At 44.1% G+C, this 24310-nt stretch overlaps 1 protein-coding gene across 2 annotated transcripts in view; it reads right to left on the bottom strand.

The window, feature by feature from the left end:
- Positions 1-4402: 4402 nt before the first annotated feature.
- Positions 4403-24310, bottom strand: part of LOC136679612 (Kv channel-interacting protein 2-like) — a 214041-nt gene continuing 194133 nt past the window's right edge. Inside the window, exons 2-9 of one of the 2 annotated variants that reach the window (XM_066658250.1) lie at positions 14780-14875; positions 9836-9960; positions 8797-8866; positions 8587-8657; positions 8072-8179; positions 7881-7985; positions 6392-6454; positions 4403-6000 (exon numbers count right to left, since the gene is read on the bottom strand). In XM_066658250.1, the coding sequence (XP_066514347.1) occupies positions 5953-6000; positions 6392-6454; positions 7881-7985; positions 8072-8179; positions 8587-8657; positions 8797-8866; positions 9836-9960; positions 14780-14875 (686 nt within the window). In that variant the 3' untranslated portion in view covers positions 4403-5952. The remainder of the gene's footprint in view (positions 6001-6391; positions 6455-7880; positions 7986-8071; positions 8180-8586; positions 8658-8796; positions 8867-9835; positions 9961-14779; positions 14876-24310) is intronic. The other variant, XM_066658246.1, reaches the window with a different exon arrangement.

Below are 24310 nucleotides of genomic sequence, written 5' to 3'. Positions count from 1 at the left end.
CTGGGCACAGAGTAGCAACGGCAGATTCTCTATAATCCCCATTACAGCCAATAGCTAAAGTTAAATAAAGTGTTGTAGAGATACAGGGTGAAAAGCAAGCTAACTGGCTAACAGTAGCTTTCAGAGCTGTTGTACACTCTAATAGCTGCTAAAACGCTAATAGTTTCTTCACAAAATGTCCCTTCCAGCTTGGAATGGAGAAATGGAGCCACCCACTTGAGCTGATGAATTTTAAACTCAATCTGGGTTCCACTGCATAAAAAATGCACTCCTCAACAGGAACGAGCAGTGACAGCGGACTCTGTGTCCTGTCACATGATATACTGGTGTTCTGAATGGAATCTGCCTTGCCGTCTGAACACAGCCTTCTGTAACAACACCAGCTCCTCACAACATGGTCTTCTACTTCTACAGAATCTCACTTCCACACAACATGGCTTTTGGGTTGGTTTCAGGTGGGCTTTCCAGTCTTTGGAAGTCAATTCAGTGCATAGTGTTCACTCATAAAGCGGACGTTAAAGATTCTGCGGAACTGCTGTCCTTATTTGTTTATGTTCAGAAGCACAACAACTTTTAATGTGGAACAGTGTGTCTGAGGGGACAAATGAATGTCATTTGTACGAGACTGAAGTTTTAAGCCGTCTAAGTGTTTATTCACTGTTTGAATTCCCACAGAAACTCATGTGTAACTCCAGCTGTTTAGTTTTGTAGCACTTTCCCTCTGTGTTTACTTTCATGCAGTTAGCGCTCTCCTGAATTTAGAGTCAGTTCCACCTTAAGTAATGTAACTGTAACAGCAAAAATAAGTCAGTGTTACCCCCCTATGGGGCAGGAATAGAGCAACATGTGGTTACCAAAGGACGCGATGTCAGAATTTCTGAATTTCTCTTTCACTTTAGTCATAACTCCAGCTCAGACCTGGAACTCCTAATATGGGCATATGATAACGTCATCACGACCTCAGTGGTCTATAAATATTACTATGACATCATGCTAACTGCTAGCATTTACCTTCCGTTTGTAGTTAGCTACATTAATATGCTAAGTCAAGCCATTCCTTTCCAGAGTAAAAGCTGGTGCATGAGCAACACACTTCTTCCAGATGATGACAACCATGATGCATTACTTGATTTATTCATAACAGATTTCTGTAGTTTTGATTCAGGGGTTCAGGCTGGATTAGCCAGATGTTCCAGGAATATTCCTCGGCAATGCTCAGTTCTTTGTGATAAGGGGAATCTCTCTCTCTCACACACACACAAAGATATCTGGCTATGCTCTATTGTGATGTACATTAGTTAAAGGGCCAATCAGGAAGAGGGAAAACAGCAATTACTGTCATTTCTAAAAGTTTAAGATGCAATAAATATGAAGGTTTCAACACTGTAAATGTCTGTTGTTTGCTGTCTGCATCCACAAGGACATTTTAGTACCCCAAGATAAAAATTACAGCCATAACATGCTGTGTTAGTTATTTCATGATCTAGATAGTGCAATACTTTGTAAATTAACAGGGAACAATTACTTATCAGAGCCATCCACCAACCCACACACTGTGAAACAAGACCCCAGTCTGTTCTCTGTGCGCTGCCTAAGTCTAAAAACCTGGGATAAAACGAATCCTTCTGATTCTGCTCCACTTCTGACATCAAGTGCAGAGACTTTAGAATGACCCCGCCCCCTCGTCTGAGTCTGTCCAATCACAGCGCTGGAGATTGTTCTTTTATCTAGTAAACTTTGTTGTGTTTGTCCAGTGGCTGTAAACTGGGTCAGCTGTAAATTAAACCAGGACAACCTTTTAGATCTCTCCCTGCTCCCGACATAGTGCACTACAACGGCCACGAAGGACATCAATACGACTTGCCATTTATCTTAAGCAGTCTAAAGGTCTTAAAAGGTGCCAGAGAATTTACTCTAAATGTACTGTTCTTTGACGTCTACAGAAGGTATTTGACTGTGGTCCGTGCGAGTAATGGCCTGACGTGTTTTATTTTACACACTCGTTTTCCACAGTAATTGTTTGGCCCGAGATGTGGACACAATTCTAGTTTAGAGGTTTAGCAGAGGTTTTTATCTCTGTATTTATCACTGGGTAAATTAATAATAAATGGCCTGCTGGACTGGGAATGGCTCTCTGAACGCTGCTGTAAACAAAAGAGAAATACATGAGGTACAGTTTAATACAAATGTCTCATACATCACAAAAGGGGTAGTTTAGGAACCACCAAGAGGAAAGAAAAATCAAAAAGGAGATCTCCTTAATATCTCAGTTTCTCCTAGACAAAAATGAGATCAGATGGAGAGATGAAGGAGATTTTAACATATGTTTCCTGCTGCTCAAATGTGTCTCCTGAGATTAAGACCTCAGGTATCTCACGTCTCACGTGTTGAAGTTAAGTAGAGATCCCGACTCGGATTGGCCCGATGAACTAGACCCTATTCTCTCCTTTATCCCTCTCTCTCCTCCCTTTTGTCTCTTTATGTTTCTGATTTTTTAGGAGAATCACCATTGTCTTTCCTGAGCCATTACAGAGCAACATATGAGCAATACATTTTTCCTCTGGGCAAATACTATTTATTGACTTATCGGGCAGGACGTATTCTCCTCCAAGCGTGTTGAGCTCTCCAATTGTGTTGTAAAAGTACTGCTTGACTTCACAAGCTTACCACAACTCAGCAGAGCATCTCAGTCAGTTAAAATTAGTGTCCAACAGATACTGAAATGTCTTTGTTGACGTAGACAGGCTGGTTTTAACACCTGTGACTGTGCATTACGGAGGTTATTGTTCTTTGAATGAGGGCAGGAGCTCCACAGGAAGTGCTTTTGCGGTGTTTGACCTCTGAAATCTTTGAAATGGCAAGGCATTTAGAAGAATCCATTTGCATAAATTACTGATTTAAAACCATTTGAGTCCCGCCCTGTGCAAACCAAACCCCACTGTTAGCAATTTGCACCGAGAGCTTTGCAGGGATTGGGGCTGGGGGTGGGTGGGGTGGCTATGCCAGTCACTTTTGATTGGCAATAGTGGTATTAATAGGTTTAATAGGTTATTATTGCTTATGTCACCAGGGGCCCTTTAGAAGCATTGTTTTCTTTACCTCTCGACACTGGATATAGCTGCAGACTGAAAAAGAAAATTACTTCACATCGCAAAGACAATCTGTAGGACTCTGTATTAAGAAATGGTAGAATTAAGAATGATATTTTTAATGTTAGCTACCATTCATATGAGGCAACCACACTTCACAAACAGCAGATTTCACCAGTTTTAACAGCTCAAATAGAGTGTGTGATTTCTGTTTCCCTAAGATTGGAGGGTCTGATGATGCCAGCTGTTTCTCTGAGTTAGCCTAGTACTCATCAGGCTTTTCTGCAATTCTGGACAAAATAATAAAGATAATATAAGTCAGGGAAAGATCCTCCACTATGACTGATTCCCCACTGCTGAAAAGTGCTCAGAGCAAAACTTGTTTCTACTTCTCTCTTGCTCTTCTCTTCCACTGTGCCATTACAGCAAGGTGCAGAAGTCAGAGACCACCCTTTCATTTAAATACTTCCAGCCAAAAATAGCCATTCATTTATTGTCTGTAATGCTTATCCAGTTCAGGGTCGTGGTGAATCAAGGACAAAGCGAGAACACACTCTGGAGTGGGTGCCAGTCCTTCACAGGGCGACACACACTCACACATTCACTCATACACTCACACCTACAGACACTTTTGAGTCTCCAATCCACCTACCAACGTGTGTTTTTGGAGCGTGGGAGGAAACCCAAGCACCCGGAGGAAACCCACGCAGACACAGGGAGAACACACCACACTCCTCACAGATAGTCACCCGGAGGATACCCACGCAGACACAGAGAGAACACACCACACTCCTCACAGACAGTCACCCGGAGGAAACCCACACAGACACAGGGAGAACACACCACACTCCTCACAGACTGTCATCCGGAAGAAACCCATGCAGACACAGAGAGAACACACCACACTCCTCACAGACAGTCATTCGGAGGAAACGCACGCAGACACAGGGTTCTTGTTTAGTTGCTATTCTTTCGTGGTTCAGAGCGATTTGAGTAGGGACTAAACCGTGGTGTGTAAACCTTGCAGAGCGCTGATTGTCCAGAGAGAGTCGTCACTCTACGCTACGCAACGCAGACGACCAGCACCAACTCTCCATCTGTAAAATCTCCAGCTGCAGCAGAGATCACGTTTGTTTTTATCCGACTCACGGCGGCAGCTCGTAAAATTACGCCGTGGTCTTTTGAAGAGGTTCAAACGCTCCTTGGATCGGTGGCCGACGAAAGAATCCAGCAAGAGCTGGATGCTGCAACAAGGAAGGAACAAACTCTACTGATCTGTCTGAACTGATGACGGAGCTGTGTTCAGTCCCAAACAACAATAACACGCCAATACACCATGAGTAAACACCGCTTAACATTACCGCTGGCGTTGTTGTGGTTTCCAAAGCCCTCTGTTCCCCTTAGAGACTGGGTGGGAGTAGAAAACCAACCAGGGTGCTGTTAAATAAAGTATGTACAGAGTACATTTTCAGTTAGAGATGGGGTCAAAATGAGACCCTTCAAAAAGTGCCAGGGACATGTCTACAGCCTCCATCAAGATAAATGACACCTGCTATAATCGATAGGATAATAATATCATAGGATAATTGTTACACACTTGGTTAAAAGTTTGCAAGAATAGGAGAATTATATGAGACAGATCTAATCACTATATAATTCAATACGGTAGAAGGCTGGATATATGTTTTCTGGATATATGGCTTTTTCTGCCTGGAGATTAATAGAAAGGGTGATATCTGACAACCTTGCTGTGTCCTATACTGATTACTTCCTATTAAAACTGGATGTGTAAAGGTCTATGGTAAGGTGTTGTCAGCAACTAAAAAGGGCAGACATGGCTGAACTAGTCTCTTTGGTGTCGGTTGGAAAAAAAAATGCATGAAGAAGCTGGCCTATGTGCTATGTCCTCATGCCTAAGATGAAATAAATTACATTTACATGAAAGCATTTCTCACACTGCCTTTGCCACTTGCAGGTATAACCAGTGGTAATGCTAGGAGATTTGTAACTGGCGAGGGATCACAGTGAGAACATTGGGTAACACTAATGCAGCATAATAGACCTCCCTCCCACTTATTTGTCTTTCTTCGTTCATGACAAATCATAAAACTTCATGAGACACTCGATGGATTTATAAAGGAAGAAGGTTGTCGCTCGACAACAAAGGGAACAGTCAGAATACGTAACAGCTAAGGACTTCAAGGCCAAGGATTTGCCTCCTCTGGATTCCTCTGGAATGTAAAGGACGTTGGCTGCTTAGGGAGGGTGGACCCTAATGGGGCGAGGCTTCGGGACCCAGAGTTCTCGGTGACACTATGACAGCACACAAGTCCGAGCGAGGCACGTGTGGACGAACGAGCAGGACGACAGACAGGCTTTGGACTAGCTTAACTCAGGTACATTAAGTAGTGTAGGTTAGTTGTGACATCATGCTTTAAGAAAACCAGTCAGAGATTGGAGAGGAAAATCCAAATTGGCGCCGTCGTCCTCCTTCAGCAAGTCGTTGGCCAGGATTTACATTTCTCGCTCGTAGCCAAGGTCCTGTTCCTCCAGGTCCCAGTCCACTGTCTAGAAACGCTGACCCGGCATTGCCTCGAGTCCGGCCGACCCTTTGGAACTCTTTCAGGAATGTTAGGAAAAGAAGATGAACTTATAGGGTTGGGTCTGGAAGCTGGCCGTGATACATCTTCCATAATGTCTCTGAGAGAAAAAAAAAACTGGAATGACGGCGGTCCTCTGGCTGCACAGATAGGAAGAGGGGGCTGGAGGGCAGGAGGCTGGTCAATAGCTGGCGGACGGCTTTCATGGAGGTCTGGGTCTTCCCTTTCAGCCCCCGTCCCCTCTTCTCCATGAGGGCTCGGGCCTAAATGACGTTGTCGAACAGCTGCATGGACTGCATGATGTTCTCGTCCTGGACAGGTGGAAGAAAAGATTTGAGAAACAAGAGAAATAAGCGAGACCTGTACCATGGCCACATTCCAAATACATAAAATACATACATAAACAATGCTGTACAGGGAAAACCCATGTGCTACTTCTCTCACTTCAAGACTAAGTGCTCTACTCAGAAGGGTTTATACTAGATGTTGGGAAGGTTGCTGTGTGGATTTGATTGCATTCAGCCCTGGCAGTATTAATTAGCGAAGAGCTTTCAGAGGCATTAAATCTTTCAGATGTATGGTTCCTATCATTATGCCTTGTAGAAAATGTAGCCTTGTAGAAAACACTCTCACAGAATTACCCAAGGATCTTCAGTCTCTACTGAACACAGACCCTATCAAACTGTGGCTGTGGGTTTGTACCTTGTGGCATGACTCAATGAATTCGTCAATGGTGACCACGCCATCATGGTTGCGATCCATTTTCTGGTAGCAAACAAAATAAAAATACGTAGCAATGTTAGCATCACATCATCTCAGAAAATCTCTTTATCTGAACAGCTATTCTATAGGGGGCGCTTCTTCAAGGAACAGGAACTCATTTCTCAACACTGTAGAGAGCTCATATAGAGTCTTCCTGAGAGGGGTGGACACAAAACCAGACATTAGGAAGTGGTGGGAACATGTCCCAAGTGTCCCCAGGATCCACAGTGTAAATGACACCTAAATTAGTACATTTCCATTTGCTATCCCAGTGCTAGGGATGCCACCATGTAGCCTGAGCAGAGTTAGACAGACAGAGCAACAGAAAAGACAGATTTATGCTTCTGCGAATCAACACAAAGTCTGTTCAGCAGAGCCTGAGGCCGTTGTGAGTGTATAATGTGCAATTACTTGTCATTGTACAACATACAACAAAATGTGTCTTGTGCATTTAACCATCTGTGGCACACTAGTGAACTAGGGGCTGTGAACACACATCCAGATCTGCGGGCAGCCATCCCCGGCACCCAGGGAGCATTTGGTGGATGTTCCTGATGGTCCTGGGGATCGAACCGGCAACCTTCCGGTACCAAGCCTGGTCTCTAACCATTAGGCCAAGACTGCTTGTGCATTGTGTGTCTCGGCAATTACACCACCACAACACTAGGGCTGAATCTCAAATATCTCCTTCCACCCTATGTAGTGCACAATGTAGCGGTGTAGGGATCTATTTGAGACAGAGCGGGCTGTATATTCGGTTCCAGGAAAGAAAGAAATACAATGCCTCCACTTTTTCTCTCATGCTCTCTTAAAAATAAAAGTGCTACTAAAGGTTCTTAGAGCAATGCCATACAAAAACCACTTTTGGTTCCATAAAGAACCATGTTTGCTGATAGGTTTACATGGGTAAAGAACCTGAAGATCAAGCAATGGAATTTTAAACCTTTAAAAGGTTCTTCACACATCTCTTAAACAAACACAAAAGTGGTTCTTCTACATTTGTAGCTCCTTTATATTTAATAATGTGGTGGGTCCTGCTCCTCATAGCAAGTTCCTATTTCAGAGGCATCTGTATTCTTGCCTCAAATTGTTCAAATTTTTTTATTCGTTCCATTACGTTCAAACTGATTTTGCGTAGGTTTTGGCAAAGAGTTTACGTGGGACCTACACATGGCCTACAGGATCAATTCAAAGCAGAAGCATACAATGGCCTTAACTGAGGAACGATAATGGTACTCAAAGTAGTACAATTTGGCAAATGGTCAGTTAGCACCAGTCGACTTGTATCAGGGCAAATGACCATTTACCGTCATAGCATTGGTCCAAAGTAAAGAAGCAGACTTCAGACATGCCTTGGCTCGGCTATGTCCTGGTTAAACTTGTGCTAATAATTTAAGTAATGCATGTTACTCGTCCACTGTGAGGTCACCTGGAAAAAGTTTTCCACGTGCTCTCTGGGGGCGTCGTCTTGCATGCAGGGATAAGTGTACTTCCCCATCATGTCATAGATGGACTTCATGATGTCCAGCATCTCCTGGAAGCAAAAATCACTGACCGTTAGCATGGTTTTACAGTGAGTCCTTCAGCAAACCAAAGTTATCATGGCTGGACAGGACACACCTCTTTGGTGATGCACCCATCTTTATTGAGATCGTAGAGATTGAAGGCCCAGTTTAGCCGGTCATTTATTGTCCCCCTTAAGATGATGGACAGGCCAATGACAAAGTCCTGGACAAAGAAAGACAACATCGTTAACCGTTCTCCTAGCAGCGGCCAGCTTTGAATGCTATGATATTTCCTCTCATTTTACGTGCCCAAACCTCTGACCAATCCATGTAAATCAACAGGGAGTTAGCCCTGTACTCTTCTGGGAAGGCTTTAAACTAGGTATTTGAACATTGCTGTATGGATTTGATGGCATTCATCAATAAAAAATCTAGTGAGGTAGGGTGCTGATGGTGGGTGATTAGCTCTGAATCACAAACCCACTAAAACAAGTCCTAGAAGACGACCCCCCACATTAGGGTCTTTATACTCTTCTTGCAGACACTTAGCATTAGGCTTGACATGTGCAGCTGCACCTGAGTGTCTTATTACTTTAGCTAACTTAAAATCTGGAACCTGATGGTGCTTACTTCAAAACTGACCGATCCGTTCTTGTTAGTGTCGAATGCCTCGAAGAGGAAGTGTGCGTACGTACTGGAATCTGGAGGAACAACAGGGACAGGCAGGACACAGATTAGCATTCTCAGCTTTAGACAGCATTATTCAGGGGTCTGAAGGTAAAAGAGAGAAAGAGAGAGAGAGAGAGAGAGAGCAGCACAGATAGCATGTATGAGACTCACCCCCTTGTGGGAAGAACTGGGAGTAGATGAGTTTAAATGTGTCCTCATTCACAACACCACTGGGGCATTCCTGAAAAACACAGCGCAGATTTGAGTGACACATCCATACAAATGTGTCATCATACTGTTCAGCTTTACCTGGAAATGTCTGGAGGCCAAAGTGAAGGCGTTAAAGGAACACTACGTAATATTCTTACCTTAAAATACAACTTCAAACTGTTGTGGTGCTGCACTGAGATGTAATAGAGTGTAAGAGGGAGAACAGAGTTGTTGGTACTCAAGGCTCAGCACTGCAGAAATTGCTCTATGTAACTTCCGGTGGAGGGTAGAAAACCACCCCACTCCCTTCCCCTCCCTAAAAATGAATTACACAATGGGGAGCCCCAGTAGCAAAAAAAACCCAAAATCTTCTTTTAACTGATTGCTGTGTTCCAGAGCCTGGACTGAGCCTGAGCTCGGCTGCAATTCTCTGCGTCACAGAGGTCTGTTCCGATGTGGAGGACCCTTTGTGTGCAGCAGAGAAACGCAGCCTACATTCGGTCGACATGTTGCTCTAGCTGCTCACCAGCTTCAGACCGAATCTGTGTAGTTTCTGTAGGTTTCTGTATTCTACTTTGTAGTGGTGACCTGCCTGTTGTTTATACTGCGTTGTGTTGTGTTTGGCGAGAGCCATTTTTTTTCCTGTAGTTTGAGTTGGTCTTTTTGTTTGTTTTGAGGATTTGACCTTGGAGCCCTGTCGTCCTGTTTTCTAGACTCTAAAAGCTGGCCTTTGGCCGATAAAGAACACCGATAAATCACTGTCTTTCTTATTTGTGTTTCAGTTTTTCTGGTGACTTTATTTGAAGAGTGTTGTCTCAGTGGGTGGTTTTCTAAAAATGTTTATTACGCCCACCCCCCCACAGGACAGCGTTAGTCTTTTAGTGCTGTTACAACAATCAGGTGGTGTTTCCCTGAAAAGGCAGAAAAACATGCAGTGGTTCTTTAAGTCGTGCTGGTGTTTTGTGTGTGTTGGGGGGGGCATGTTACGGTGTCTTCTCACATTTTTGAAGCCCCTGTAGAGCACTTGAAGCTCCTTTTTTGTGAACTTGGTTTGTTCCTGCAGTTTCTCCAGGCCTTCGGGCCGGTGGCACACGGTGGACAGCTCAAAATCATCCTCAATGCTGTCTGTAAAACACACACACACACACACATCAGTAAAGCAGCACTAACACACAAACACAAATAATAACAACCCCTATATCAAGCTGTGTCCTCTACAGTGAGTGTGAAAGAGCAGAGCTGCTCCTCAGAGTGTGTTCCTGTGTGGTCTCAGTAAACCTCCTCTTCCACCTCCACGTTTATCCTCCAGCATTCAGAACCCAAACACAGAACGGTTAAAGTACCACCGGACACTTATATCACACCAGGCTTCATACCTTTGTGCTGTTGCCTCTGTAAAGTGATCAGATGTTTACACAGCTATTATTCATCTGTTAAACTGGTTATTTACGGGATTCCCACCTCCTTCAATCAGAGAGAAACTGTGTTGATAATGGCTTCAATCAGACGTCTGATTATAAAGAATGTATCAGAGAGGTAAACCCAGGCGGTGCCGTGATACTGATCACATCGACTGAAACAGCTGTGAAGAGTCCCGTATTCAGATTATATTCTGTCATATCACTGTTGGGACACACTCTCCTCATTATATGGCATTTTTATTCCTTATTATTATACGTATGTGCTGTAGATGTTTAACCAAGTCACGTTGCTCCTACAGTCAGCATTTTCACAGTCTGCCTGAGGCTAGAGGCGAGAGCACAGTGAAAACTACAACAGAAGAGTGTTATTATTAATGTTTAACCCCATTTCCTCTGCAGGTTTTAAGTCAGGAATTGTCCCGTTAGCCCGGTCAACAGAGAGAAGGCCAACACCAGCCTGGTTTCCTCTGAGACACAGGAAGCCAGCCACTGATACTTTTCTTCTTCTGATGGTTTTAACCCATTTTTGCCTGAATTTTCACTCAGTCATTTCCCATAATCTCCAGCCCCCTTCACATGCAGTGCCCACCGCACCGAAAGGGTGAGGAAACCACCTGCGCCCTGTGAGACCCCTGACGCCCACCATCACCTCTTTTCACACTCCATCACTGGACAGTTCAACACACAGGAGGAGAGCACCCGCTGACATTAGTCCGCCTCTAATTCCCGAGTCCATCCTATCAGCTGACAGACGTCCCTGCTGCCAGGAGGTGCCGTCCTACCCACCCAGGCAGTGTGCTCTCTTAGATCTCCCAGGCTCAGACAGCTGAGGCATCACCAGGGATCTCCCAGTGACCAACGCTCTGGAGCCCAATGCTTATTTTCTAACAGCTGTTGGAGCAGTGCTATCAGAAAGCTAAACACGCTTGAAGGAGAACACTAATGCGCCCTCCTAATAACGCTCTTTTATAAATCAAGAATATTTTGCATGTAATTGTGGCTATTTCTAACCACAAATCCCAAACTACACCATACAAGCACACACTAATCTCAAAATGAATCACAGTCTGTAAAACTGCAGTGTTATTCAAAATGATTTTAAATTCTCGTTCACATGCGCACTTTTCACCTCACAATTCAAGAAATCTATTTTTGAAACTCCACTATGGCACAAAGACACTGCAGTTCAGCTTTAAAAGGATTAACGGCATCTCCTCGCTTTCCATTTTCTACTTCAGAATTCGGCTGAAGTGCTTTCAGACTCCATTTGTTTAGATTGTGTTGTCGTTTCACACACTGTAAAAATACAGGAGCTACAAAGTGTTCTTTAAGTGATGCCATAGAGTAACCATGAAGCTGCACACCTAAAGGACACAGGATACTGCCCACAGGACGCCACCTACACAACACTGTCCACAGGACACTGCCCAGAGGATGCTGCATACAGGACGCCACATACACAACACTGCCCACAGGACGCCACCTACACAACACTGTCCACAGGACACTGCCCACAGGATGCCACCTACACAACACTGCCCACAGGACATTGCCCACAGGATGCCACCTACACAACACTGCCCATAGCACACTGCCCAGAGGATGCTGCATACAGAACGCCACCTACACAACACTGCCCATAGGACACTGCCCACAGGACACCACCTACACAACACTGCCCACAGGACACCACCTACACAACACCGGCCACAGGACGCTACCCACAGGACACTGCCCACAGGACGCCGCCCACAGAACGCCGCCTACAGGACGCCACCCACAGGACGCCGCCCACAGGACACTGCCCACAGGATGCTTCCCACATGACACTTCCCACAGGACGCCACCCATAGGACACTGCCCACAGAATGCCACCCATAGGACGCCGCCCACAGAACGCTGCCCACAGGACACCACCCATAGGACTCCATCCATAGGACAATGCCAAAGGACATCACACCTGCTCTGTGGGGGTCCTGAGTGCTAAACAACAGGGGGAAAGGGGAGTAATAAAGTATGCAGAACAACAGATGAACTACAGTGTGTAAGTGTAGAACTACAGAGCAGAGTGGACAGTGGAGCTGAGAGAGGGGACTGTGAGTGTTGACCCCTGACGCCTGGCGGGAGGACTGAGCCTGTGACGATGGTAGTGTAGACTCAAGATGGACTTTTCATGCAGGTTTATGACACACCAAGCTTCTCCAGGTGAACAAAATAATGGAAACACTCAGGTGTATGTCTTTTGTTAAAACTGATAAAATATATTCACTGACGTATCTCCCCCAAAGAACGAGCACTAGACAAAAAAAACACAATAAAAATAATCAATTGAAGATAAGATGAGACCTGTGACCAAACGTTTTGCACATTTAATTAACAATTAAAATACAAACGTCTGATAAATGACCTGATTATTTGAAAACAGAAATTTGCAAAGAAATAAAAACAGAAAAATGCTCTGTCGGGTGGCACGGTGGTGCAGCAGGTAGTGTCGCAGTCACACAGCTCCAGGGTCCTGGAGGTTGTGGGTTCGATTCCCGCTCCGGGTGACTGTCTGTGAGGAGTTGGTGTGTTCTCCCCGTGTCCGCGTGGGTTTCCTCCGGGTGCTCCGGTTTCCTCCCACAGTCCAAAAACACACGTTGCAGGTGGATTGGCGACTCGAAAGTGTCCGTAGGTGTGAGTGAATGTGTGTGTGTCTGTGTTGCCCTGTGAAGGACTGGCGTCCCCTCCAGGGTGTATTCCAGCCTTGCGCCCGATGATTCCAGGTAGGCTCTGCGACCCTAAATTGGATAAGCGGTTACAGATAATTGATGGATGGATGGAAATGCTCTGTCTGTTTGCTGCAACTCTCCCTCTCTGTTCAGAGCTACTCAGTCGACTCTGAACCACACTCAAATAGTTTTACACACTGCGCAAAAAATACCGCAGTATGAGCTACTGTTTTGTATAATTATGGGGTAATAGCCAAAGTTATGTTTGTTTCAGTTTAGTTCGAGTGGGAGACTACACTCTTTAGTGAAGAAAAGTCAACTCCCAAAGAATCGATTCTTCAAACATATGGGAGTCACTCCTATCCTATAACTGTTGGGCAATGACTCAGAGAGTTGAATCACATGGAGTCAACTCAGTCTAGGTTTGTGACTTTAACATTTAACTTAAATGTTTATGTTAAATAAATACCACAAGTATTTCATGTAAAAAGTGGCCAGATTCCTTTCATAATTTTGGATGTAAATGTTATTATATTCATTGTTTAACATTGCCATTGATAATGAAAATTATTAATAAATAATATAAAACAGAGGCGTCACGGTGGAGCAGCAGGTAGTGTCTCTGTCACAGCCCTGGAGATTGTGGGTTATAGTTCCGCTCCAGGTGACTGTCTGTGAGGAGTGTGGTGTGTTCTCTCCTTGTGTCTGTGTGGGTTTCCTCCGGGTGACTGTCTGTGAGGAGTGTGGTGTGTTCTCCCTGTGTCTGCGTGGGTTTCCTCCGGGTGACTGTCTGTGAGGAGTGTGGTGTGTTCTCCCTGTGTCTGCGTGGGTTTCCTCCGGGTGACTGTCTGTGAGGAGTGTGGTGTGTTCTCCCTGTGTCTGCGTGGGTTTCCTTCGGGTGACTGTCTGTGAGGAGTGTGGTGTGTTCTCCCTGTGTCTGCATGGGTTTCCTTCGGGTGACTGTGAGGAGTGAGGTGTGTTCTCCCTGTGTCTGCGTGGGTTTCCTTCGGGTGACTGTCTGTGAGAAGTGTGGTGTGTTCTCCCTGTGTCTGCGTGGGTTTCCTCCGGGTGACTGTCTGTGAGGAGTGTGGTGTGTTCTCTCTGTGTCTGCATGGGTTTCCTCTGGGTGCTCCTGTTTCCTCCCACGTTCCAAAAACACACGTCGGTAGGTGGATTGGAGACTGAAAAGTGTCCGTAGGTGTGTGTCAGTGAATGTGTGAGTGTGTGTCGCCTAGTGAAGGACAGGCTCCTCCTCCAGGGTGTGTTCCTGCCTTTCTCCCAGTGATTCCGTGTAGACTCCGGACCCACCACCACCCTGAACTGGATAAGGGTTACAGACAATGAATGAATTAATAAATTAATCTCTAAAATACTAAGACATTTTATAAATAAATAACTAAAATTATGCCTTTTTTATTTAATGGAGTAAAACTTTACTAAAATATTTTACGTTTTCTTCAACTAAAGCCATGTTAAAACTAACAATAATTAAATGACTAAAATGAGATCAAAATCAGCCGCCATGAGACTGGACTACACTGACTGCAGCTGTTGGGCGGTCAGTCCTGGAAGGCTTGGTCAGCTGCTGGAAATGTTGCTGTTGGAGTCAGCAGGGGGCTCTTTCCCTGTGGTCTGTGAGGATCCTACCAATAACAATCCCTAGGCAAGACCCCTAACCCTGAATTAGCCTGTGTCTGTAGCGTGTCTCGAATTATAAACGCTCGCCCGAGGCTCTGAGAGTCAATGTGAGTAAATGGCAGCAGGAACGTGTGCAGGAGAGAGAGGAAAGTGAGACGGTAGAGAGACACTTGCTTTGACTGATCGAGGGAGCGGCGCTGGGCCCACAGCAGGGCAGCAGCTTGAGGAACCTCTGCTTTATGCTTTTTTTGCTTTGGCTGGGGGTGTTACCTGCAATCACCAATCACAACAAAGCGTTAGAGAAAGAACACACACACACACACACACTGCATGTGTACATATCCAAACCATGCTATGACCACATATGGGAGATGGTGATGTTATGGAAAGGCTGATGTATCAACGACTGATAAAATTGTGTGATATTTAGATACATTCATTTATATTAAATATATTTACTCAGGCCTGTTTTCTACTAGTGCAGGACTATTCAAACTGTGGACTACACCCCCCAAGTGGGACATGAAGGAATTGCAGGGAGGGCAAGTGAGATGTGAGATCAGCAGAAAATAAATTACTTAAAATTTCTGACATTTACATATTTTCTACTAATTCAGTGACGCTAGTTTATTTTAAAACAAAGAATCAACATTAACATCAGCTCAGAAATCAGTACTTTTAAATGTCCTGTGCACAAGAGTGTGTATAAACATTTGGGCTTACAGCGCTGGGACAAGGGGACGGAGAGGGACAGTGAGGGACAGCGGACGAGAGATTTAACGTGAATAACATCACAGCCTTGAGATGTGATTAGTGATGCATTACAGGATGTACGATCTCACACAGACATTTATGATTGAGGTGAAGACACAGAGGAGACACACACACACACATCACTCGCAGAGGTCTGTGGACACAGCATGCAGCACAAACACTCCACAAAGCCTTTGCTGACCTGGCTTCAGAGAGCAGCTCTTAACACGACCCAAATTTTACTCGCATTTTGATTGGATTAAGTGGCTTGTCCCCTTTGATTCAGCCGAGATTGAAAAAGTGCGCTACAAAAGATCAATCCATGTCTCCAAACACCACATAAACCCAATGTACAAGCTGTAGAACCGTGCAGATCCACCACCAGCATCAGAACACAAAACCTGGCTCCCACTCTCAGTCACATGAGCCCTTCACCTACAGAATCCTGACGTCTCTGCAGTCCTTTCACTCTAAAGGGGATGTGGGGATTTGTGGCTTTGTAATAACTATAAAAATGTTGTGATTACATAGTGTTTACATTTAATTACATTAAGATTTACACACATTTCTTATATGTTTTTAAAATTAGGTTAAATGTCAAAAACCAAAAATAAAAGTAAAAAAATAATTAGGAACAGCACTGTACCTTACTCTGTATTAACTGTGGATGTTAAAGTCGTGTTGATGTCATTCACCCCATTTCATCTCCAGGACTTTTATTGTGTTCTTTTATTCTCCACAGTTGTATAATGAAAGATTACAGAGATCCCCCTCTTCTTCTGGAGAAGAGAATGTAATGAACCTTTAGGGAACACAACTGGACTCTAACACCACTGCTGTACCTTTAAAGATACACTACACTGATTGTAGCTTCCGTGACGGTGATGTTCCTGTACTGTACCTTTAAAGATACACTACACTGTTTGTAGCTTCAGTGACAGTGATGTTCCTGTACTGTACCTTTAAAGATACACTACACTGTTTGTAGCTTCAGTGACAGTGATGTTCCTGTACTGTACCTTTAAAGATACACTACACTGATTGTAGCTTCAGTGACAGTGATGTTCCTGTACTGTACCTTTAAAGATACACTACACTGATTGTAGCTTCAGTGACAGTGATGTTTCTGTACTGTACCTTTAAAGATACACTACACTGATTGTAGCTTCAGTGACAGTGATGTTCCTGTACTGTACCTTTAAAAATACACTACACTGTTTGTAGCTTCAGTGACAGTGATGTTCCTGTACTGTACCTTTAAAGATACACTACACTGATTGTAGCTTCAGTGACAGTGATGTTCCTGTACTGTACCTTTAAAGATACACTACACTGTTTGTAGCTTCAGTGACAGTGATGTTCCTGTACTGTACCTTTAAAGATACACTACACTGTTTGTAGCTTCAGTGACAGTGATGTTCCTATACTGTACCTTTAATTCTGAGAGTGTACACCACACATTTCTACTCACACTCTGTGTTCTCTACACACAATAAACACCAGTATGAGTAAAGTAAACGTTGTCCTGCGCACTCGTGTACAGTTTTGTGTAGGTCCGTGTTTGCTGAATAAGAGAAGAATGAGCTTTATTTATATAAAATTGTGCAGTGCAGTCAGAAAATATATAAAACTAAATACACAAAAAACAGATAGAGAAATGTTGGTTCTGCAAATCACACACTTTTACACAGAACTATCATCCATCAGCTTGAAAATCAAAGTGTGTACCCAGTGCCACAGAATCAGCAGCAAGAGGATGTGAATGTGAAAAATGGACAGGGGAAAGCTCCCTTGATCGATATATGTTCATATTAAAGTGTGAATCTGGACTCCACCAACCCACACACTGTGAAACAAGACTCCAGTCAGTTTTCTGTGCGCTGCCTAAGTCTGAAAACACAGGATAAATCAAGTGTTTCTGATTCTGCTCCACTTCTGACGTCAAGTGCAGAGACTTTAGAATGACCCCGCCCCCTCGTCTGAGTCTGTCCAATCACAGCGCTGGACCCGTGTTTATGTGAGAGCGCAAAGATGAGGTTAAACTCAGCAAAACAGACACAACGAGCGCGGAGAAATAAGAGCACTGAGTAAAAACGGAGAAGAAAGAGAACTGAGCGAAAACGGCTAAAAACCAGAGCTTCTGCTCCTCGCTCCTCACTGCTGTGCGCTCGGGGTCGGGGTGAACAGCGAGCGGCTCGTTATCATTTAAAGGAACAGGTGCTGAAAGCGGGCGTTCTGAACAGGGCTGTTTACACAGGGGGAGAACACTGCTGTGGGGCCCGTGGGGTTTGGACCAAAGCAGGTCACAGACGTTTCATTAAGAAACAGAACTGTGTTCCACTGTGGAGCAGCTCTTAGACGAAGGCTTGAAGATTGTTCACAGAGCTCTTATTCGAACATGGTTCATTTTGGAAAAACAAGTGTTTTACCCTGATATCACTCACAGAACCATTCATGGCCCTTTTTCTTTAATAAGAGCAAATGATTCCAAGACTTCACACGTTGGTTCAAAGCAATATCTTTTGATCTAGAACCGAACACTTCATTCTGTCTCATCAACCACTTGCTGGAATCTAGACCAACACCAACGACACAACACCATAATCCTGTTAAAGACAGCCCTAATTCCTATTAAAGCAACCCACAAATGGTTCCGCCCGAGTGCTCAGAACCCAAACCGGACACTTACTCTTGCCCTTGTGTCTCCACGGCAGCAGCAGCTTGACCTTCCTCAGCGCAGCGCTGGCCGTTTGAGAGATGAGAGCCATAGTGGACTGCACCGTCCTCTTCTCCTTCTGTTCTGACTTTGACTGTACCCCCTCGCTTCCCTTCCTCCTCCCTCTCTCACTCTCACCTCCCGGGTTTGGCTCGGTCACACCTCGGCAGTGTCGCTGGAGACTGACCAGAGCGCCGCGGACCACTGAGCATTAGATTAGAGCTTCCGGAAGGTCCAGCCGAGGCCCGGTCTCAGACCCTGAGGGTGGATGACTGAGCCCTTCATTTGGATTCAGAGCTAATTTTAGAATAAACATATTCTCTGGACTGTAATCTGATCCACTCTGGGCATCATATAAGAATCACTAAAACTATAATTAAAGGACTAAAATGAGACTAAAACTAAATTAAAATCAGCTGCCAATATTAACACTGCTCTGTTCTCAGTACTCCAGTACCTGGAGTGTTGTGGCTGAATGCACTCAGATCCTCACAGCAATGTTCCGATACACAGAAACCCATTGAGGTGTTACACACTGTAGTTAAGTTTAGTTTTTAAACACACAGAGGTATTATTTATTACTTCTTTCAAAAACAATACCTTAAAATCTTTACACAAATTAAGCACAAATTATGAAAGAAAAACACGTTTTTCTTCAAAAACATTTTACATTTATTTCTCCCTAATTTCAAAGTCACTGCAGAATGAGTAAACCGAGTCTCCAAAAGATTCAACTCTCTGAATCATTGGCCGACAGTCGATTCTAGTGACTCCCAGATACTGGAAGAATCAATTCTTTGGGAGTCGACTCTACACTGCCCAGCCAAGCAGCTCTCGCCCAGACAACAGCAAACAGACTGAGCATTTCCTGTTTTTATTTCCTAACAGAAATAATGGGTAATTTATCAGTCTCTCTTATCATGGTTTACCTTTTATTCATTGCTGAAAAATGCTAAATCATTTGGTCATAGGTCTTATCTTCTTGTCTAGTTTTCGTTGTGAAAAACAGGTTAACGATGCAGATTTTTCATCATTGTTGTCGTTAATGACGCTCACACTTTGGGTTTTACTCCCTCTAGCACACACCGGGCATTGGGCCTGGTGCCCTCAGGTTCACGTGGCTGTTCCAGAGCATCCTGTATTTTCTGCGTAATTATGCAACACAGGTTTAATGTAGAGAAAAACCAAAGTAATAACTTCATCGAGCAATGTCCCATGGGGCTGACTCCATCCTCTTCAGACTAAGCTATAGTAATTCAGAAAACATGTCCCTGATTCTTTTCTCTCTGTGATTAACACTGGCCTTGTTCCATCGTCATGTTACTATTCACTGTACGAGGCCCCTCTGAGACCTCTGATCACTTACAGTTCACAGATCTGAGGTAAGTGTGTCAGGAGCGACTCCCGAGAGATCTGCGCACCCATGTCCCTCAGGAAGAGGGATGTTTAATGAGGTTCTGGAGCGCAGAGATGGAAATAAACGTCTCCAATTTGAGTTCATTCTGTGTCCAGTGCTTGGGCAGTGTTGGAGACAGAGGACAGAGGACAGTGAGTGAGTTTTTCCATGCACGTAATATTCAGATAACTGCAGAGAATCAGATTTTGTGACTAATCTGATCAGTGTGTTTACGTTCACTTGGATAAATCAGATAACGGGAAATTGTGAGTTTACACGAGTCCGGCTTTAAATCAGCAAATGATATCAGAGAAAGTTTTTAACTTACCCTGCTGCTGCTTTCTGTAAACACAGACCCACTTTACCTGCAAATATGACCTACTTTATTTATTATTTCTAATATTACACAGTGCTGCTCATCTCACAGTTTCTCTACACTGCTGCTGAGACAGAGATGAGTTTTTAAACAAACGTCTGCATGTCCCTCCCTTACAGACCCTTAGAGACTCGAGCTGTTGGACGCGCCGTTGACTGGGGGCAGGTGGTACTTTCATGTGCAAACATTTCATATACAGAACCATGAGATAACTTCAGACAAAGAAATCAGAAAGAAATCACATTACTGAGCTAAAACCCAGCTCTCTGTCAGGAACCACGGATGGTGGACAGACGGAGGTGGACGCACTCGCTAAAACACAGTATTTTATTTACAAAATATAACAAACAAAGATACTTTAACAGAAAGATAACACACACGGAGCAAAACAGGGTAAATGGGACAGACAGACTTGAGAGATAACCAGACTATGGAACGAAACAATACTAAGGTGAACACCGGAGACAGACAGACTGACAGACTGGGTAGCAACATAACCTGGGAAACTAAGCGAGAAACAGCAGAGACAGACAGACTAATCCTAAAAGGGAGAACTAATGCAAATGGGAAAGACAGACAGACTAAAGACCTAAACAGAGATACATTACAGAGAACTAAACAGAGATACTTAACAGAGACCTAGAAAGCTATACGAACACAGATAGATAAAGCTAAACATAAACACATTGCAAAATCTGAAACTAAACACAGAGGGCTATAGCAAACACGACAGACAGACTTAATACCATGACCTAGGAAAAGACAGAGACAGACAGACCAGACTGAGTAACACCACACAGCAACAATGGAGACATGGACAATACCAAACAGAGCCATGTGCTAAGAGAGCACATGGTGGGGAAAACAGACATGACAGGACGAGGACGTGACACTCTCTCTTAACGGATTTCTGAATCTGACTCCTATACCTTCCTCCTATCTCAGAATTCAGAGTTTGCTGTTTACATGACCACCCGAGGAATCAGAAAACTGCAGAAAGCTAACTGCCAAGTGTTCGAGAGGGTCAAGTGTGCATTTATTCCACTTCAGTGGTAACTCTGAGACTCAGATGTGGGGAAAACCATTGGATCTGAACCAGGAGTTTTCAGTGAAAATTAACTGAGATCTAGTTGCTGCAATGTCCTCTCAGGCAAAGGTCCACTCTTCAGGATCTGTGCTTGGTCTCAGCGGAGTGTCACATTGCTGGTGGATTAACGCACCATTTTGGGACTCTCTGGTTTAGAAATGGCCACAGAATTAATGACCACAACATGCTCCGTCTGTCTGTCTTTAAACACTCACTTTACTGCATCAGTTTTCATTATTCTGGATCAGGACACACTCTAACAAACTGACCATCAAGATGCACCAAAATGACTCTTTTTCAAATCACATCACCCACTCTCCAGATGTAAATCACACTCCAGACCCAAAGCAAACCCACAGGAGTGAACATTAAATTGGTTCTTGGGAGAGACTAGGATGTCAGGATGCAGCGATGAGTTATGGCTAATCCATCATCTGTGCAGTAATTACCATCACAGAACAGTATTTGTGTTCTTCACCATTCCTGCTCAGTCCTGTGCTGCTGGGTCTTAAACCGTCACATAAAGACTGCTGGAGATACATGTTTGGAAACAAAGCAGCCTGGTTCCCTGCCATTAGTCACGGTTTGTGTTCTGCTGCCAAAATAGAACATCTGAGAGCAGAAAATAGATGAGTAGAAGGCTGATGGACATGAGTATGAGCTGAAAACACAAATGGAGAGTGGAGGAAAGGGGGCGTCCAAAGGGCAACGTGATGACAGTATTTGAATCCTGGCCAGGAATTAGTTTGACTAACATATGGCTGCTTAGTCATAACACATTCTGCTCTTTAAACAGACCACAGCGCACTGCGGATGTCTTAATTCAGATGAACACCAAGAACCAAGGGGGATTAAAAGGGTGGTGGGTTTGAGAACAGATTCAGTGGGTGTGAAACATATCTGGAATCATTGGGCTCAAGGCAAGAACACACCAGTTATTCACAGGACTAAGAAGAATCAGGCTTTCTGTGTTTAAATCCTGCACCTTCTGCTGTTTAAATTTTAAAGTGGACACAGATTAGTTAAAATATTTAGAAGAAAAAAGCCCGGTCACAAGTTTCCCTCATAAAATCCATGTGGATATAAAGCAGTGTGATCTCCAATCTGTTGAGAAGCTGAACTGAAAGCTTTATAAATGACACAGTATCCTGGGATCAACCAATCACAAAGCAGTTTAGTGAAGAATGTTCTGTGTGGAACTGAGCGATGGTCACTCAGGAGCGATGATGTGCTTCACACAGAGATGAGAGAAGAGTTTGTAAAAGCTTCAGTTTTTCAGCTTCAGAGTGAATATCTGTCCACAGCTCTGGGTCAAACAGGGCTCGGTCCAGAGAGAGCTGAGAATGTTCTCAACAGTGGGAGAGAAACAGATGGACATCAGGGGCAATTACAGGAGAGTTTAAGAAGATCTGCAGCAACAGAACAGCTCTCAGACCCCAGAGGGGTAAAGCCTTCAGACCCCAGAGAGGTAAAGGCCTCAGACCCCAGAGAGGTAAAGACCTCAGACCCCAGAGGGGTAAAGTCCTCAGACCCCAGAGGGGTAAAACCTTCAGACCCAGAGAGGTAAAGACCTCAGACCCCAGAGAGGTAAAGTCCTCAGAACCCAGAGGGGTAAAGCCCTCAGACCCCAGAGGGGTTGATTAACTTGAAGTTTTTAAGAGAAATATATTTTAAAGTTACCGTTTCAAGGCATTGGCAGCTCTTTACTGAAGGAGTGACTGTAAAACTGCACATTAAAATAGAACTCTCTTTAAAGCTTCAAGTCAGTCAAATGCACCATCTCATACAACTCACTGTTGTGTTCAACTTAAGACTTAAGTGCAAATATAACACTAGACACCCCACCAATGCTAGTAGAAACTTTTACATTGGGCATTTATGGGCTGAAGTTGGCTGTAATCGTCTCGCTTTACTGCTGCAATCCTGATGGATTTATTCCAGTCCATTTCTGCGCTCTACTTCATGTCCTATATTAGCTTCATCCAATGCAGGAGGAAACTTTAAAGTGCACTGCTGATTCACTTCAAGCGCACAATCACCTCCTCTTTTGAGTTCTGCAGAGGGAAATATATCCTCTCAAAAGGGCACCTCTTCAGGGCTCAGAGAATTCATTTCCAAATCTGTCTGACCACTTCGTTCTCTGCTGCCCAGAAGTGCAGAGCGGCAGAGCTTAGAGAGCAAGACTTTTATAGCGATGCAATTCTAACACTAAAAGCTGTTGAAGAAATGAACTGGAAAGTTAAATTGCTGCAGAGGGACCACAACCTTTGATGCTATTACTTGTAGCTCCAGTGGAAAAGTTAAACGAAGCAGCAGACATGAGCTGTATGAACATACGCTGGTAGACCCCCCTCATAAAGAGTGCAATCAGCTGATTGAATGTGCACCGTTGGTGTAAGCTTTTCACTGAGTTCCTGTGTGAACACGTGTTCTATAACATGACAACTTTTTTCACCGTTTTTCAGAACGGTCTATTAGGATCACTCCTAATGACAGATCTGATTATACTACAACACACCCAGCCTCCCAGACCCAGAGACGCTCTTGAAACTCGAAAAGTGCTGCTGGGGGAATTGGTAGATGTCTTGGTGCCTTTTGAGAATACTGAGTAAGCACTTCATAAAGGTTTCTTTAACATATAAATATAATAGGTGCATTTCTTTCCTCCCTCAGAAAAAAAAGAACTCCCACACTTTGACAGACAGGAGACATTCCCACACCTCATGAGAAGAAAATCCTGCATCTATTTTCTGCCCAACATCCTAAAGTCCCAGAGGAACACAGTGAACTAAAATGAATGATGTTTTGGATGCCAAAGGATCTGGAATATAAACGACCTGTGGTCACATTTCTAGACAAGATTTAATTTAAAACACATCAGTAATCACCAGGTCACCTGGAAATCAGAAAAATTTCAAGCTGATCCCTGGCACCAAGCCCTGGAGCGACTTTTAAAAAACATATATCAGACTTCAGCAACACATCAGATGCTGGAAGATGGATTGGCTGTTGTCCATAGGTGTGAATGAGTGACTGGGTAAGTGTGTGATGCCCTGTGATGGACTGGGTGTGTTCCTGCCTCGCCCCAGTGATTCCTGGTAGGCTTCTGACCTACCCCGACACTGAGGAGGATGACGTGCTTACAGGTGATGAATGAATGAGCTTTTTGTGGAGTCACAGAGGCTCAGTTTAGTTCAGTTTCAAAAGCAGCTTTATAGGATTGTGTGTCTTTGCCCCATGTGGGCATTGCAGAGGGAACAGTGGCAAAGGTCACTAGTACACATTAGCTCAGTTTTCTAGGTGTTTCTCACTGAGTTCTTACCAATAGGTCCTCCAAGCTGGAATAGAGTGAGGAGAGTCATGTGGCCTCATCCCCG

The sequence above is a fragment of the Hoplias malabaricus genome, chromosome 2 (genome assembly GCF_029633855.1).
Source record: "Hoplias malabaricus isolate fHopMal1 chromosome 2, fHopMal1.hap1, whole genome shotgun sequence".
NCBI lineage: Eukaryota > Metazoa > Chordata > Actinopteri > Characiformes > Erythrinidae > Hoplias > Hoplias malabaricus.
Note: the sequence above shows the minus strand (reverse complement) of the source record. Positions and strands in the feature narration are given on the sequence as shown.